General features: G+C 42.6%; 1 protein-coding gene across 6 annotated transcripts in view; it reads right to left on the bottom strand.

The window, feature by feature from the left end:
- CDK8 (cyclin dependent kinase 8) overlaps positions 1 to 18,122 on the bottom strand; it is a 161,654-nt gene extending 143,532 nt beyond the window's left edge. For 5 of the 6 annotated variants that reach the window (XR_004000347.1, XM_030562356.1, XM_030562375.1 and 2 more), the window contains exon 1: positions 17,729 to 18,122. Coding sequence is in view for 4 of the 6 variants with exons in the window: in XM_030562356.1 (XP_030418216.1) it covers positions 17,729 to 17,856 (128 nt within the window). In the remaining 2 variants the exon portion in view is untranslated. The remainder of the gene's footprint in view (positions 1 to 17,728) is intronic. The other variant, XM_030562400.1, reaches the window with a different exon arrangement.
- Positions 18,123 to 18,526: the final 404 nt, after the last annotated feature.

Here is an 18,526-nt window from a genome sequence, read left to right as displayed (position 1 = left end):
TTCTCCAATTAATCACTTCCACAGACATTGTAGTTCTAGATTACTTTATGCAATATTCCTGGAGATAACGCTCTGGTGAGAAAGTAGGCGAATGATTGTTTGAGGCTACATGTCTCCCCGCTGCACCATACCCACCACCTTTAAAAAAGTGTTAAACTGTTCTTCCAGTTTATCACTCCCGTCTTATCCATCTCACTCTGCCAGATCTGAATTTGGCAATGGCCAAGGGGTGTGGCCAAGCCAAGTCTTAATAATCACCTAGGATACTTGCAGGAAGAGAGAGTCATCCCAAATGTCTTGGAATGGAAAAATTTAAATAAATAAATAAATAAATAAATCTTTCTGGCTGTTGGCATATCTGCTAGCATAGCAAACATACTGTAGGCTCAGAATTAAGCTACCTTCCTTACTAGATATCACAAACAGGTTCTGTAAGACAAATTCTATCGTCACACTTCTTGCAACCCCAGTGTCTTCAAATTTTGCCCTCAGTAATACCTCTGCAATCTCATTGTATTGAATGAGTCTGCACAAGTATAACTAGGTCTAACTGGACATCTGTAAACAACTGTGATACATAAGGAACAGAATCTGGCTCAGTCTCATATTGCACAGATGACACAGCTAACTGCAGTTAAAGAAAAAAAAGTAGAAGTCTTACTTTATTCACTAACGTAAGCAGATATGGCCAGATAACCAGTAGATGGTTCTCTGTGTAAACATTATGCTATTTTTCGGAGTACAACCACACTTTAAGGCAACTCCCAAACTGTCAAAACGGTGGACTTTTACATCACTAACATATTCTGTACCTTCTTATGTATCACAGTTGCTTGTAAAGTTGGAATTAGAGCTAATTACACCTGTGCAAAGACATCAAAGACAATGAGGTTGCAAAGGTATCACTGAGGGCATAGTTTACTACACTCATACTTCTGGTACAGCCATCACAATTTCTCAAAGGCATATACGGTTTCAAATGTGCAGGAGTATTCTCAGACTTTGAGCCATAGCTTAGACGTAAGTGGCTGTTTCTAGGGCTGCAAAACCCTGAAAGAGAAAAAAGGTAGCTACACACCAGGGGGCAAAAGGTGGTGCCATTTTTGTACTCTGGACTTCCTTAATACAAGAAGTTATACAAACCAATTTAACTACTCTACACTGGCAACATAAAGGGCTGCTGTGGCAGCGCTTTAACATGGCTTGTGTGGTCGCGGCACTCTCCGAGCACTCTAAAAAAACTACCTCCACAAGGGGCGTAGCTGGTGCACTGTCTACACTGGCGCTTTACAGCGCTGAAACTTGCTGTGCTCAGGGGGGGGTTTTTTCACATCCCTGAGCAAGAAAGTTGCATTGCTGTAAATTGCTAGTGTAGACAAGCCCTAAGTTAACTCATTCTTATCACTACTTTATTCTAATATCACTGTTTGGCACATGAGGTGTGAAGGATAGACAAGGTGGAATGTTTTTGGAAGAGAGATTACATTTTTTTGGGTGACCTAAACTATGCATTTCCACATTCTTCAATGGGTACATGTGGTGTTTTCAAACCTTAGCTTTGAATACTTAGTCTATCATTTGTTGTTGATAGAGTTACTATGTTCTCTTAAGGATTTTACCCTTTCAATAACTAATATTAGCAGCCTTAACTCTGGCTTAACATTTTTTGCTTGAGTACCAGAGTTGAGAAACTATGTAGTTTTGCTATACTACCACTTGGTGACCAGGCTACTTAAGACACAATTTGATGGAGATTGCAGACTCAGAGTAAGCCTTTGAGCTAAATATTACATATCACCTCTGAAGATTCCTAGCACGCCTTTGTGATGAGGTGTCTATGCCACACAGGGCTGGAAGGGGTTACGGTGGCCAGGTAGACCTATTAACTCTACAGATTGCAGTTAGAGGAAGCATCAGGGAGCAAGGACTGATTGGCAAACAGGCTCAGTTGGGAAGGAAGAGGCGGGGCCTATAAAGCCATGAAGCTGGCAACAGACTGCGGCAGCAGTCACTCCCTGGGAAGAGGGATGAGGGTTTGGAAGTGGTACTCCAGAGCAGGAGGGGTACCAGAAGAGTAAGAAGCAGTCCAGGGAAGGAGCAGTGAGGGCTGGAAGAGCAAAGCCAGAATTGCTGGGCTGAGGGTCCATGGACTGGAACCCAGAGTAGAGAGTAAGCCTGCATTCCCCAACCAACCACTGAAGGAGTGGCACCTGAGGCAGTGAATGGGACAGCTGAAGAAAACAGTCTGATAAATCCCGGGGGGTGGGGGACAGACACATTGAGTTTCCTGGGCTGAGTTATGAAGAGGACACTCCAGTTCTTGGAATGGGGGGCTGGGGGGCTGCACACCAAAGAGAGAGAGGCAGACAGACAGACAGACTGGTGGCATGCAAAAGCAGGAAGGGACGTCGACCTGATGAGCTAATCCCCAGACTAGACAAGAGGAAATGCCAAACTATTAGTGAGCGGAGCACCCCATGACAGCCTGCTAGCTGAGAGAGAGAGAGGCTATATCTACATAAGGATAAAAAACCAAAAACAAAAAAAAACCACGTCTGGCCAAGATCAGCTGACCAGACTTGTGGGGTTTAGGCTACAGAGCTCAAAAAATGCTGTGCATGTGTTCAGCTGGGACCCTGTGAGGGTGGAGGCTGCCAGAGCTCAGGCTGAAAAGATCATCACAGCAATTTTTAACCATGCAAGTCTGGGTCAGCTGACCCAGGCCAGCCACAGCTCTTTTACTCCTGTGTGGACATACCCTAAGTCTGGAAACCTAACAATTAGTCACTTGCTTGGAAGTGCAAAGTACTTAACATTAAGACAGCAATATGGCAAAGTTCAGGTTCCAACATCTTAGAGACTTGGAGGGAAAATTTGGATAAAACAGAAGACTAAATGCCTTCACCAAAACACAAACTAAATGGACAGAACATAGTCAAGAATATTAAATGGTACATTGATCCACAACATTGAATATATTTGCATAAATAGATGTTACTGTATTTCTTCCTGTAGTTTATATTTAAGACTGTCCCATAATGGTCTCACCATTCAAACTCCTCAACATTTCTCAAGGGAAACAAATTCACAGCTGGAGTGTTTTATCCAGAGCCATTATAAAACTGCAAATTAAATTGGCAAAGAGGGTAGCATTTGGTCATTTTATTAGTGGCACTGTATATAAAGACAAGTCAGTGCATGCAAAATTAGATATCTATAAAATACAAGAACAAAACAGGACTAGCTGTGGCTTTAATTTTATTAGTTTCCAAATAAGTCTGCTAAAACTACCATAAGAAGTTCACTTTTAAAACTGAGTTAGATTGGCAGTGTAGTGCAATATAGCACATTATATTTGCAACATGTAAACTCTGCTGAAAAGTAACTTCCTCCTTTATCCACTTTATTCCAAGTTCTAACTAATGTGCTCTAAAATGACAAGATTTATTTCTACCTTTCAATTAATTTCGGCAGATGGCCACCAATTTATCAGATTGTTCAGAAGATGTGTGAGTAGAAGCCTTCAGCCTAATAGTTCTTCTGAGCAACAACAACTGATCACAGAGCTGCGATTTCAAGCCTCTAAAATAATTTTACTCTGCGAATCTCTCAGCTTGAGCACTCTATACAACAGCGGCAAATTATGTATTCCATCAATTGTTAAAAATAACATTTTCACTTTTATGCTGAGATTTAGAACTCATTCGTTCTCTTTACCTATGCCAGAGTGGATATCTTTTACCTAAAGATCAGGTTTTTTTTGTAGGAATATCACTAAATACCAATTTCACAGACCAGTTATTGCACTGCAGGAAGACAGACAAAATGCCAGGAATGTGTTTTAACTAGGCCACAACACATAGGAACTAACCAGCAATAACTTGTCCATTGCAGGTGGCCTTTCCTTTATAATCCATTCCAACTGGTACTAGCACTATTGCTGGGACCCCACCACTCTCCCCTCTCATTAGGTAAAGGTGGTGGGGAAGAGGGAGTTGTCCCCTCGCTGTACCAGACGTTAGGCATTCCAGTGCCACTCTCTACTTTCTTCAGAACATACCTTTTCCCAATGCTTTCTCCACTACCAATTTATTTGGGAACTGAACCCCCTATTGAACAATTACCTGCACTGGGCACCTGCCATCAGGAGAGACCAACAATTTGCTTGTCTGCTTCTCCTCACCCTGCCAGATTCCCAGTTTAATTCTTCCTTCCCTAACAATGGTTAGAAGTCATATCCACTCCCCTGTCAGAGAAGTGTACCACCTCTTCCCTAAATTACTCAGGTACAAAGTATGCAATTTCATGATCAACAAGCAATGTTTCCTGCTCACATAATTCAGCCACCAGCTGCTTTACCTCTCTCTTGGCCTTGTCCATGCACAAAGATCAGGCAGCTTCCCTGTCAAACCAAAAACCAGGTTACAGTTACTCCTGCAAAGAAGGACCTGGTTCTACCTCTAATCTTTGACCTACTCCTTTACTCCACCCTTTTACTAAATCTGCAAATAGTCTGCCCCCATGGGTACAATGATCCATTCACTTGAGCCCTCTGGCCAAACATGAAAGGGTATCCACTAATCCCCGCCCCCCAAGCCTGTCCCTCCATTCATGCCAATTTAGAGCTGCCTCACCACTAAGGCCTAGCTGTGAACATCCTAGGGTAAATGGCTAACTGACTGAGCCAAATACACAATACTATGCCCATACATCCAGATGCCAACGCCTGTATCCCATCCTCTTGAACCTCAATGGAGGCACAAACAGGAAAAGTTTAGCACACTTATACCACTGAATCATCCCAAACAGTGGTCTCCATACCCTTGTATGCATTCAGATGCCACGACTGATAGAATCCAATTAGCTCCTGTCAAGGTTGATTCCCCACTCTGGCACTTTGAGTGCCGAAGGTGGGGGCCCACAAGGACTCTAAAAATTAATACCTGCCACTCCAGGCTTGTATTAAACTCTCAAGCTTACAGCTTCTTTCTGACCTTGGACTGGTAGATGCTGCCACTACTCAAATGCAGAACTCCTTTGAGAGCCCAGGAAGGCGCACTTTGGAATGCCTTCCTGTGGGGTACCCTCAAGCCCTTTCACCCTCCTTCCAGGGAAGAGCTGAGGGGAAAATGAGAGGGGAAAAAAAAAAAAAAAAAAAAAAAAAAAAAAGAGTCAGCTGTTGCCACCAGCTAATTAAATACCATGTGCACAAACCTCTTAAGACAAAAAAAACAAATTTTGTTTTTAAAAAGGGTAAATTTTATTAATAAAAAAAGAAAATACACCAGGGAACTTAAGCTTTTGCTAGATTAAAAAACAAACAAACAAACACACACACACTACAAGGATTAAGCATCAAGAATAGCTTTCTTGAGGTCCAGCTTAAAGGTTACAAGCAAAACAAAAGCACTTAAGGTTAGCACAGAGGAGTCCACAAGCCATAAAGAAATAAAAAGATAAACCTAATCGCATCTTCCTAGACATTTCGTGATCTACTTACACAAATGGGGTTTAAATGAGTAGTTTCCAGGTATGATACTGAGGATTTTTCATATCTGGCCCCAAGCTTCTAACAGCATAACTCTGCCCTATCCCCTCTCTCTGGTAGAACCACCACAGGCAGACAAAAGAGGAGTCTTTTTTCAATTTTTAAAAGTCCAAGCCTTCCCATTGGCACTTTTGGCCAGGTGCCTACTCACTTCCTTTTACCTGTGCATAGCAGTGAGACTTTTTAACTCTTTACAGATAGTAGCTGTTCTCTAATTGCTCTAAGAAAGATTTTATAGCTACTGGCTGGCTGGGCAGCCATAAAAAGGAGGTACCTTCCCTCCCTTCATTTATCACAGCTCCTATTCCAAGTTCTGCTGTGGATGTAGCCATTCCAGTCCTGAATAAACGAGACCCCAATTCACTATAGGAACCTCAATACATCCTCTTCATCACCACCATGAACTGATGTTTCTTTTTCAGAAGTAACTCTTCCCCATGAAGAAAGAGTGGCCTCACATCAGCAGACCTCTGCGCTAAGCAAATAGATAAATTGACTGGGCAAATCCCACCCTCCCCACACTCTTGTAATACTAGGACTCACTTTCCCATTATCTTAATTGTGATTTTTGTTTTTGACAGTCAGACTCGGTGACAAATCTCCATCCTCTACCTATCTCCCACCCCTCCACAACAAATCCCTAACTTCAAAATCCCAATCTAAAGCCTACTTTGCTAACCTCTTAAACAGCCCTGACTGAGACCACACTTCCCAAAGCTTAACTAAAACCTGCTATTAGAATTCCAGTAGCCCAGTATAACCTCTTGCAAAGCATACTGCTCAATAAAAGGCCCAAAATAGCATATAATGCCTGCCCACAGCATACTCATGACACCACAGATTGTGGTCTCCAGTACAGAACTAGGTCAAATTCTGAGAGGATTCACACCTGCCCTCCAGTTGGAGGAGAGTAAATTCCTCAACGCTGCACTACATAGCACCATACATCCAGGGTAACTGCTTTGCACGAAGAATACTCTTGGGGGAATTCTGTGCCATAAAATTTTTTGCAGAAATGAATGTTGTCTATGCAGAATTTCCTTTCCCTCATAGAAATGGGCTGCAGTGCTGCTAGCAACCACTAGGGGCCACTGGACTCAGCAGACCCCAGCTGGCACACAGAAGACAGTGCTGTGGGGAGGGACAGGGAGCTAGAGGGTTCCTAGCAGCTGCAGTTCCCAGCATGCCCTGAGGGAAGGAGAGGCTAGCACCCACAAGAAACTGCAAATCTGGGACCAAACATCAGGCTCTTTCTCCCTCTGGATCCCTGGGTGGTGGAAGGGGCAGGTGATTGGGCAAGTGGGGGGCTTTGCAACTGGGCTCTGAGGAGAGTGGTGGTTCAGGTCTATTGGCTCAGGGGGGCACTGCAGGTGCACTGGGGGGGAGGGGCTGTGGGTGTCTGCCCCCTCAAACCAATACACCCAAAGGGGACAGAGAAACTGGAACTGGGTTGTCATAGGGGTTTCTTTAACTCTCTGCTCCTGGGGAAATTTGCGTGTGTGTCTGTATTGTTACAGACATACTTGCTGACAAGTATTTTGAAATAAATTACCAAAATAAATTTAAACTGGCGTGATTTATGTAGTGTTATTTTGACAAATAAAACTAGCAGAATTTAATTTTTTGGTACAGAATGCCCCCAGAAGTAAGAGAAAAAAATTAAAAGGCAAGAACCAAGGTTCCAGAAGCCTAGCAGTATCTGAATGGGCTCGTTGCTAGCTCCCAACACCAAGTCTCAAATTCTGCCCACCTTATATTGAGCGCTAAAAAACAAAAGAAAAAAAATTTGATCTAGCCATGCCCAAGGAAGCAGCTGACAGCAAAAGTGAAAAACACCCACCCCAAGGACACCACCAGGTATGTCAAATTGAAGATGGCCAAGTTTGCATTTCATGCAAAGTAACCTTTTCAGATACTCCAACCGTCCTAGCCAACTGCCACAATCCTGCCAGTATATTAGCGGAGAGTAGATACACCCATCTCTGTATCTAACTCAGTCTTCCAGATAAGACAGCATAGTAAGGCATGAGCTCCACTCTTTCATTTTCCTTTTGCTAGCACTCCTAACCTACCATCTAATACACCTATATCTTTTGAGTCAACCTTTGCTGAAAATAGAAATGTATCCAGGTGGCCCACCACTTGTGAGTTGCCAACCTGACCTGCATGTCACTATACACTCAGACACGGTATTGAACCTTGAAAGGCTGAGCATGATCATGAGCATCCATAAGCTTTGCCTATCAAAATAATCTGACCTTTATAACAAAAATCAGCAGATTAAACCAGCAGCAGCAGCTGAAGCCTTATAAAGTATCTGACAGCTATTGAGAATATCAAAGTAAATTTTTACCTATTTAAAGACCATTTTGTCCAACTAACATTAGCATTTACTTGTTTGTTTTTCAAAAGGAGGAAACTACTGCTAAAAAAAAAAAAATATATTGCCAGCACTGGTTCGTTTTCCTACTGCGCACATGGCTCACGTACAACACTTAAAGAAAAGTGCAAAAAACTGGTACTAGTCAGACATTGCTAGAGTGCAAGATTATATGACAATGTGGTCCGGAAGTTTCTTTGCCTGGGGTTTGTACAAGTGAAGTCTCATCTTCTTGTATGCACAGAACTTAAAAGTTACACTTTGTATTGCTAATGTAATGTCACTCGAGTGCTGGCACATTAGCCTAATTCATATTTAGCTTAAATGGTTTTCAAACGAGTTATTAACTCTCCAATATTTGCAGTAGACAAGATACTTGACACTCATGATCCTGCTTTCCAGAGCTCATCACAGTCTAATTTAGTGCTCTGATTCTGGAGCCAAGATTTTGGAAGCTAACTTTGTTTTCCAAAATACCATAAATACGTACTGCATTTTTGATTATACCAAATAGAAGGATTATGGATGGCAAGCCCTGAGCCTGCTAGCGTTATAGCTATTCTTCTACCTCATTTTTTGATACATCTGGTCTTTCCAGAAGATCTTATCTACCTCTACAATTATCTCTCTCTTTGCATTTTATACTGCCATTCATTGCAGTGGCTAAGCAACTTCCACATAAAATCAATAGCAACAGCCAAGTTCCCAGTAGATTTCCTGGAGTCTCTGTCACTTTACCCTTACAAAAGAAAAGTATCTATTTGGGGCAGGGCTTATTTTTAATTTTGTAGCTGGTGTGGGGGGGGGGATTTATTGGATAGAAGGGAGTGTCATTCTTATTGTAGAAAGGCTTTTTCAAAGAAATTATGCAGCATTTCCTGAAGATTGTCAGACATTGGATTCACCTGAACTCCTCTGGAAGTTTCTTCCAAAGCCACAGTTCCCTCACCTGAGAAAGTTTTATCCCCAGCTCTCGGGAGTTTTGTCCTGGGCTTTAAAATATGCATCATCCTAGAGGTGCACAGCTGTTGCAGAGGTTCATAATTCAAAATTCTATCTTTGATGTAGCTTGGGCTTGATCCATTAATTGCTCTGACAACTAGAATCAAAGCATTAAACTAGTAACAAAAGTTGAGTGGGAGCCAGTGGAGGAACTTGAGCATAGGCCCCACATGCTCTCAGCAGCATAAACCATGGAGAAGGTAGGCATTTGCATCCTGTATCAGCTGAAGCCTGTGCTTCGTCCTTACATTCACCTTCAGATACAGTTAATTTCCATAGATGATGAACACATGGATCACTGAGGCTCACTCCTCAATGAGAGGAAGGAGCAAGATTTCCTAGCAACCTGGTGATGGAAAAAAGGCATTTTTAACAGATATTGATGCTACCTGGTCGATTACACTTAGAGAGGAGTGTCAGAAAGGACCTCAAGGCTTCACAACACTTTGACAATCGGGAGCTGGAAACATCTCAGCTAGTTTGTCAAAGCATTTCCCCTTTCCAATCAGCATCACTTCAGTCTTGCCCAAATTCAGCTTGATTTCTTATAAAGATTCTGATATTTTAATAGTGGCTGTGGTTGCATCAGTCGAGAATCACCAGCATACTGTTTGCAGCAGAGCTTATGGAGTCTCACTATCTTTCTCAGTGGTCTTATATAGCTATTGAAGAGAAATAGGGATAGTATGGATCCCTACAGGATCCCACAGATGAGAGCCTTCAGAGAGGAGCTACTACTCATCACTACTTTGAGTTCTTCTGGAAAGAGCCAATTGCATCCACTGTAGGACTGGGCCATCTACTCCTGCTAAATCATACAGGTGGGTTAGCAGCATCTTGTGGTCTATTGTGCCAAAAGCTGCAGAGAAGTTTAAGCAGTACAAGAGTGGAGATCCTGCAAGTGTCCGTAGTCATAAGGAGATATATTTTTCTTGCCAACAGAGCGGTCTCTGTGCTGTGCCCTGCCCCACATGTGAGGCATCCAAGATGCCAGCTGCTGTCACAACACATGCTGGAGTTTGATGGTCGCTGCCTTCTCTGCTACTAAGCTGTAGAAGCACTAAACTGCTTAACCACGATTACAGTTGTGTACTTTGGCCTTGACAAATACATCTCCACATCACAGTGCCCCAAAAAGTTGTTCTATACACAATCAGGATGGTGATTAACAAAAAAAAATCATATGAAACAAAAGCCAATGTTCAAGAACTGCATCTGTTACAATATTCCCACCATCAGATCAACAAAACTCTAAAATTATTAAATAAAAGTTTAGAGAGCAACCTTTAGTAGATTTTGAAGTATAAAGAACAAGAATACACCAAACCCCTGCTAATGAAATAGAATGTTCATCTATCACTTGACCTAGAACACCAGGCAGCAACAAGGGGATTGTTGATGTCTTCCTAGCAAACTTTGTCCATTATTTCCCACAGGAGAATCTGGTCACAGTGGTCAATGCATCTGTCACCTCTAGACTGGATTACTCAACTTAATGCATCTGGAACATAAAGTAAAAATCGGTACTTGAGGCTTTTGTTGAGCACATCATCCCCATACTCCTCACTCTACGCTGGCTTCCATTACCAGATGAGGGCCTTGATCATGAACTTCAAACCAGGAACAAGCTGCATCAACATTCTCTTCACCAATACATGAGGCATTCATAATGGAATGACAGGACTATATTTGTGTCCCCCCATCTCAAGGCTGAAGGTCATCTGAGGAGGTCAAAGGAAACAGCCCCAGAGAGTGGGGCGTGACTGCAGCAGCAGAGTTTGGGGTGTTCCAAAAGGACTCAACAGCAACAGGGACTGAAAAAGCCATGTTTCTTTGACACCCAGTTTTATTAAACTCAAGTTTTAAAAAAAAAATCCCTAGTTCAGAAGTAATATTCAAATATACTGCTGTACTCCTCTGGGACAACAAACCAAAAAGGCCAAAATGAACCACATGAGGGACAAAGATACAAATTCTTGGTAAGGAAGCTAGGCTGTAAGCAAGTTTCTAGAGAGGATCAGACTAATCCAGAGTGAGTGCCTTTGGACCCTCCTTGAAAAAACTCTGTAAACAGAATAAATGGAGTGAGAGGATGTGAGGAAGACGTAGATCATGAGCACAGCTAGTTTAACTGGGAAGTGTTTAGCTATTAAGGTAACAAATTACAGAAAAGCCCATGACAAATATTCTAATTTTAATTAGAAGCCATGTACATTTTACATATACAGCAGGCAAAGCAAGTGGAATTTGTAAATTCTATATTCTGGTCCACAGGAGTTATAAATGCTGCAGGTTTGCCTGCTGACTTTGTAACTTCCATGCATTGCTTGCAATTTGTAATTTGCAGAGTCTCAACTGCTCCAGTTCAGCAATTACAGATGCTGTATGTGAAGCATATAACTGAAAATTCAACCTCTTTTCTAGCAGTTTGTGTAAAAATACTTGTTCATTGTCATTAACAATTATACTTCAAAATAAATCTTCACTATCCTGGTACAGCTGAAAGATGAAGTTTAACAAATTCAGACTCGAAATAAGGAGCAAATTTGTGTCAGTGAGGGCAAGTAACCTTCTCTACACCATTCATTCATTTTTATTATGTCCCCTCATTCATCACTTTTCTAAGGTAAACAATCTCAATCTTTTCACTCTTTTATACAAGAGGTTTTTTTTCCATGCCTTTCAACATTCCTGCTCTTCTCTGCACTCCCTCTAGTTCCCCAATATCCTAATTGAGATGGGATGGCTACTACTGCACACAATATTACAAATGAGGCCAAACCACTGGTTTATACAAAGAATAAGAAATGATTCATATTATTCACGATCTCATTCCTTATGCAATTCCTACAGACTTTCACGAAGAAGTTCTATATTGGATTTGATTGGGTGACAGGAAACAATTGGTAATATTTTCAAAGTTTGATGTACCCAGATGAGATACTCTCTTTTCAACTGTAATTAAGTTAACACCCCTAAGATAAATGACACCTAATACACGCTGGAAGTTACAGCTGCTGAAACTTTATTACAAAACAACAACAAAAATTTTGCTATACTGCCTCCATGGGCGGGGAGGCGGGGAAGAGTAGCACGGCAAGTCCTAACTTAGAACAACGGTTAAGGAAATATTAGATTGCTTAACTCCACTCACCACATATACCTCTCTTCCTCAAAAAGAGAGGAATAAAGAAAGCAGTTAATAAAAAACACCAGATTTTGCTTTATTTCAAGACTGCCTTCAATGGATTTCATTGCTGTTACACTTAAATAGGTAATTACTACATGTAGCCTAATGGCTATAATTCATAGTTTTCTATTTTTACTCTAATCATAAACAAATTTTCTCTTTGTAAATTGACTATTTAGAAACATTTTCACTAAATGCTACATAAACATAATTGTGCCTTGCCACACAGAATAGGCTTTCAGAAATTTTCAGGGTCCAGAGAGATACATATACTATAAGCGCCTAAAAAAAAAAAAATGAGGAAAAGGAGGGGAAAAACAGAGTTTAATTCAAACAGGCAGAATTCCAGTAGCAGAATGAGGGCTAACCAGTTTATTGTTCTAAATGCAGAATGTATGATTTTCTGCCTTGTGGACATGAGTTCATTTGGGGCAAGTAGCTCATGACCCTCAGAGTCTGAGTATGGGCTCTTGAGACCAGAGTGGCTGAATTGCAGGAGTTAAGGAGGATGAAAGCCTTAAGGAAAGAGAACATCAAGCTGGCAACAACAATTCCATAGTTGGAACCCTCCTTCCAGATGATGTCACGGTAACCTCTCATACTGAAAATACCTCTCCGAGGCAGGGAACCCCAGTTATTAGGAAGAGACAGGCAGTAATAATGGGGGATTTGATTATTAGAAATATAGATAGTTGGGTTTGTGATAACCAGGAGAACTGTATGGTGAATTGCCTACCAGGTGCAAAGATTGTGGACCTCTTGAAACATCTAGACAGACGTGCAACACTGGGGAAGATTGGTGGTCATGGTAAACATAGGTAACAGTGACATGGGGAAAGGCAGAAGAGTTCTAGACACCAAATTCAGGCAGTTAGGAAAGGGCTTAAAGTCCAGGACCCCCATGGTAGCATTCTCTGAAATATTTTCAGTTACATGCACAGGGCCACATATGCTGCAGTTCTGCCTCTCTCAATGTGTGGATGAGATGATGGTGTTTGGAGGAGGGATTTAGGTTTATTAGGAACTAAGAACACTTTTGGGAAAGGAGGAACCTGCATCGCTTCCTATGTACTTTCGTACCAGATTATACCTAAATTTATGAAGTTTAAAATTTTGGTGTATTGAAGTTTGATCCCCAATTTAGCAATCAAATGCCCCCATGCCTCCCATCCCAATATTTGTACATTAAACAGTTACAAATAACATGTTATTTTGATATTTCTGCTAATGTCTTAACAGAGAAAATTAATATTTACATTTGAATTGCTATCACTGAATTTCAGAGTTAACAAAAACATAATTGGAACAGCTCACACTTTCCTTGCAACTGTTTGTAGCTTCAAAAATTCAGGAAGACAACCCTGTTTTGGTTTATATTCAGAAGATTCCATGCAGCCATGAAGGCGGCAAACTTATTTTTTAATATGAAAAATTTAAGTTCTGAGTATAATTTTGCTGCAGACAATGGATTCCACAGCATATTTGGAATTCTGGCTGTACCACCATAGACTGTTATTCAGATGATCTCGAACTAAGCAGGTTCAGGTTGCGTCAGTACTTATGTAACAAACCTCCATGGAAGTAGATGCTGGTGATTCGGTAAATGATAATCTCTTGACTGACTCAGTCCTGAACAAAAGCCCTCACACATTATACCAGAGGGCACAGCACAGCTAGAGTAGCTGTCTCTGGGATGTGGCATAAAACCTAACATGACCTCATCAAGTCACTGCTAGAGAGCCCATGACACTTTTAAGAGAGTAGAGAAGTTCAGCATTTGGTTAGGAAACCAAGGTTATTACATTCTGCCTACCAAAAAAATATTCCCTTGACCCAGATCCAACTAGATTTTTATTTTATAATTCCTTTCCTATGGTTGTGATATATTGCTGTTTAAACAGCTATATTTCATCTCAGAGGTGACTGTGAAAGCGGTAAGTGAGAGTGATTGGTGAAGCAACTGTCATAGCATTTTAGAAGAAAGGTGCCCTAAATATAACAGATCATTATTGCTACTACCAGACTGATGTAAAAAAATCCAGCCAGAGCCTTCAAATGTATAGTATCATATGTTGGCTTATTAAAATTAGTTCTGTTTAATGTGTTCATGCTGTTTTTATAAAGTACTTACTCGTGAAAATACTGGGCATCCATATGCAGAGAACTTAAGACATCTAAAAAAAAAAAATCTGTTCCCAAATATTTAGTTCTCTTAGTTTCAGAAAATGCCCAGAGTTAAAAATACTGAAATTCTTACAATTGCACATTTATGCCAGTAAAACAATGTTCCTTTTATTAAGTTAATACAACAAAAGTCATATTTCATATTTAAATTAATCCCTGCCTCTCCCGAATCCCAGCAAAGAAGAACACTGATTACACATTGGTTTGAATATTTATAATTGTACCATGTGACAGGCAACAAAACCAAATCAATGAGCCACTTCAAAGGTTCTCTTTTTTTTTGGGGGGGGGGGGGTGGGGGGGGGAGAATGGAGGAAAGAAAGGAAAAAAAGGCCGCAATAGAACAAGGTAGAAAAACGTATAAAGCAATACGTCAAATACCTTTATATTTTTCTTCTGAGGACTGTTTGAACAAAATTAGCTAGACTTTTTTTTCTAAATGCACATTTATTCCGAGTCATATTTCAGGACAAATGTAATTAGACAAACGATATTACAGCCAGCAGTAACTCCAGACAGTAATCTCTTAAATGTCATCACAAAGACTGACGATTCTGCTGAAAATACTACTTTTAAAACATGTATCACAAGTAGTATCAAATTTAAATTTCCTATCACTGCAGAGGTCCAATATCCTTCAAGACTACAAAAAAAAATTCCGAAGTAAACATAGAAGCTAGTTACAATTACCCTTCAACACCCGAGGCTCTGTTCTTGAGGCTACAGACTGGCATTCCTTTTGAAAATATCAATGAAAAGAACACATCACCAACTTGAGAAATGTTTGCTAAACAATACATATCCGAAACAGTGGAACAGTGCTTGATTAAAACTTTGTTAAATAACTTCCACCTATATTTCCACTACAGCTGTCAAGATTTTGCATTGTTTCTGGATTTGAATTTTTCCAAATCATCTTCTAGTAAAATTTTCACCACGTATCCCTAGGCTCTAATGCTTAACTTTACTGAAGTCAACAGTTACTCATCTTAGTAACATTAAGCAAGTGCACATTTAGAGGATTAGGGACATAAGGGTCAGGAGGATCAGACTCTATTTCCAAAGTCCAGTAAGACAAATGCCACAAGAAAGGACTGTTTTTGCGAGTAATATGGAGTTGCAGGATCAGATTTTAAATCTAAAAAATAAACAACATATTAGGTGGTCCACACCAGAAAAAACAGATATTGTAAAGATTATGCCAAGATCGTTTTAAGCATGCTTAAAATTCTCTTTAAAATTAAATATTAAAGAGAGAAAGCAGTTTCCCTTACATAAAGTTCTCTATGTAATAATGACGTTAGGTTGACCAGATGTCCCAATTTTATAGGGACAGTCCTGATATTTGGGGTTTTTTCTTATATAGGTGCCAATTACCCCCCACCCTCATCCCGATTTTTTACACTTGCTCTCCGGTCACCCTAAATGACATTAGCATTCAGATGAGGATACAAGTACATAAAACCAAGCCTAATAAATTTTCACCCATAACTGGCAAGCAAGTTTTTTATCAGTTAGTTTATTGAATATAAAAACATTGCCACTTTAAATGGTTAAAATGCACCATCATGACATTCATGGGAAAATTACCAGTGACAGACTAATAAAGTTATCCCAAGGCGGTGGCAGAAGGGAAAGAGAAAAATCAGAGATGAGAATTAAGATAAAAGGAACAACCCAAACACTGCTAAAATTTAGGGGAACAGTGAGAATACAGAGCTCTGCAGTTCCCATATCTCCTGCTCCCCACTTCCTACTGCTGTGCTATTGAAAAAGTGATGTTTTCCTATGGATTAATAAATCTAAATGACAATTTGCCATATGTATTCTTTCAACAATTTTTTACAGATCACTCCATTTTCCTGTACCTTCATCTCCCAAAAACTGTACTATGAATTGGCCACAAAAATAGATCATCTTCAAAAATGTTTTAAAACGCTTCAAAGACTAAGATTTCAATCATAGGAGCAACCAGCAAAAACACTCAAAATGGTGACTAGCAATAATAAATCAGACACAAACCCACCACGAAAATTAAATCCAATCCCACAAAAGAGATGGTGGCAGACTAAGGCTTTTCTAATGTACAGCCACTTACCCAGAAGTAAAGACCTTAAAAGTTTATATGGATTTTTTTTCACCCAAAGAAAATTTTCTACGCAAAAGCTGCTAATACTAATATGAGACACCAGCATTAAGGTTAGGAGAAACTGTATTTTCATCTGTGACTGTTCTTAACAATGACAGATAGAGACAAACAGAGTAAGGAACAAGGAGATGGTTAAGGCTAAAGGAAAGAGAGACATCCACAGAGGGACAGAGCGAGGGGAAACAATATTAAGGGTGCAAGGCATAGAAGAGGGGACAGGGCACACAAACAGAGGGCTACTGGGATATGGAAGTCATGGGGGAATATCGGGGTGGGGGACAATATGACGGGGACAGTGAGGCAGCATGGGATGGAGGCAGTGGAGGAAAGGGTACAGAGGAGCAAAATGTGATAGGACAGCATATGGAAGGGCACAGCTCAGGGAGCTGGACTGAAGTCCAATGAACTGGGGGCAGAAAGGCAACATGGGCCTGGGACAGGACACAGACAGAGGGGAGGGCAATGAAGAAGGGCACTGACGTAGACAGGGGAAGGTGATGGGGGGGGTGAAGTAGCCAGTATAGAGACAGGGAGGTGACAGGGGACAATGAGGCAGCAGTGATAGAGGCAGAGTGCAGACACATGGATGACAAGGGGGGCAATGAGGCAGCAGTGATAGAGGCAGAGTGCAGACACATGGATGACAAGGGGGGCAATGAGGCAGGAAGGACGGGGGTAGGATCCACTCACACAAGAGGTGGCAGGGAATAATACAGCAGCAGAGATGGGGAAAGGCACAGACACAGGAGAGGTGACAGGGGTCAATGAGGCAGCAGGAACGAGGCAGGGCACAGACACTGGGGAGGTGGCAGCGGGGGGATAATATGGCAGCAGGGACGGGACAAGGCACAAGAATGTGGCGGGGGTCAATGAGGCTGCAGAACGGAGACGCGGAGGGGTAACACGACAGCAAGGCGGGAGCAGGGCGCAGAAACAGGGCGGGAGATAACAGGCAGCAGGAACGGGGCAGGACGCAGACGATGTGGCGGGGGTCAATGAGGCAGCAGGGCCGGGGCAGGGCGCAGACCCAGGGTGGAGGAAACACGGCAGCAGGAACGGGGCAGGACGCAGACGATCTGGCGGGAGGGGGGGGGTAATACGGCAGCAAGGACGGGGCAGGACGCAGACATAGGGCAAAAGGCCAGGAGTTAATGAGGCAGCAGGGCCGGGGCAGGAAGGGCAGCAGGAGGCGGGCTGGGGGCGGCAGGCACGGCCCGGGGATGACAGGAACCAGGGGGCCGGGGATGACCCACGGGGAGCCCCCTCCTCACTCACCCGTCTTTCCGCTTGGCTTTGTAGACGTGCCCGTAGGTGCCTCTCCCCACCTTGCAGCCCTCGTACTCGAACAGGTCCTCCACCCGCTCCCGCTCCCCGGTCAGCTTCACCTTGAAGTCATAGTCCATCTTCAGCGCCCGCCGCCTCCGGCCGCCTCACAGCCCGCCGCACTGCCGGGACCAGGGAGGAGCAGGCCCCGCACCAGCGATACGGACCATCCAGGGGGAAGCCGGCGGGCGTGAGGGCTGCTCCCTCCCCTCTCTCGCCCGTCTCCTGCCGCTCCCTCCCCGCCTCAGCCAGGCAACGGCACAACAGCCGGTATGTCACCCGGAATACGGCAGCGCCGCTTCACCGCACTGTTGAAAAAACGTCGCAAGCCGCCCTCACAGCGACACCTCCCCAGCAGCAGCGACTAACGCACCACGTGGAGTCTAGCCGGCTAAGAGCGCCCAGTCCAGCTCCGGGCCCGGCATGCATTGCGCCGGGGGGGGGCGGAGGAGGGGATTTGCATGCTGGGAGTTGTAGTACAGAATTTGTTAAAAGCCTCGCCTCACAGCCTGGGAGTTGTAGGGGGTGGGGGTGAGGTTATACCGGGAGACGTAATTGGAATGGGGAGGAGGTAGGGCAGATCAATGTGTAGTGCTGGGGCCTTATTTTGGAGAGAAGTGGCAGTGGAGGACTGCATGATGGGGCTGTAGTTTGGAATTGGCAGGGTGAGGTCACAGCTGCAGTATTGTGTCCAGTGCCGCCCCCCCCCCCCCCAAAAAAAAAGGATGTGGACAAATTGGAGAGTCCAGC

Source organism: Gopherus evgoodei, chromosome 1 (genome assembly GCF_007399415.2).
Source record: "Gopherus evgoodei ecotype Sinaloan lineage chromosome 1, rGopEvg1_v1.p, whole genome shotgun sequence".
Lineage (NCBI taxonomy): Eukaryota > Metazoa > Chordata > Testudines > Testudinidae > Gopherus > Gopherus evgoodei.
Note: the sequence above shows the minus strand (reverse complement) of the source record. Positions and strands in the feature narration are given on the sequence as shown.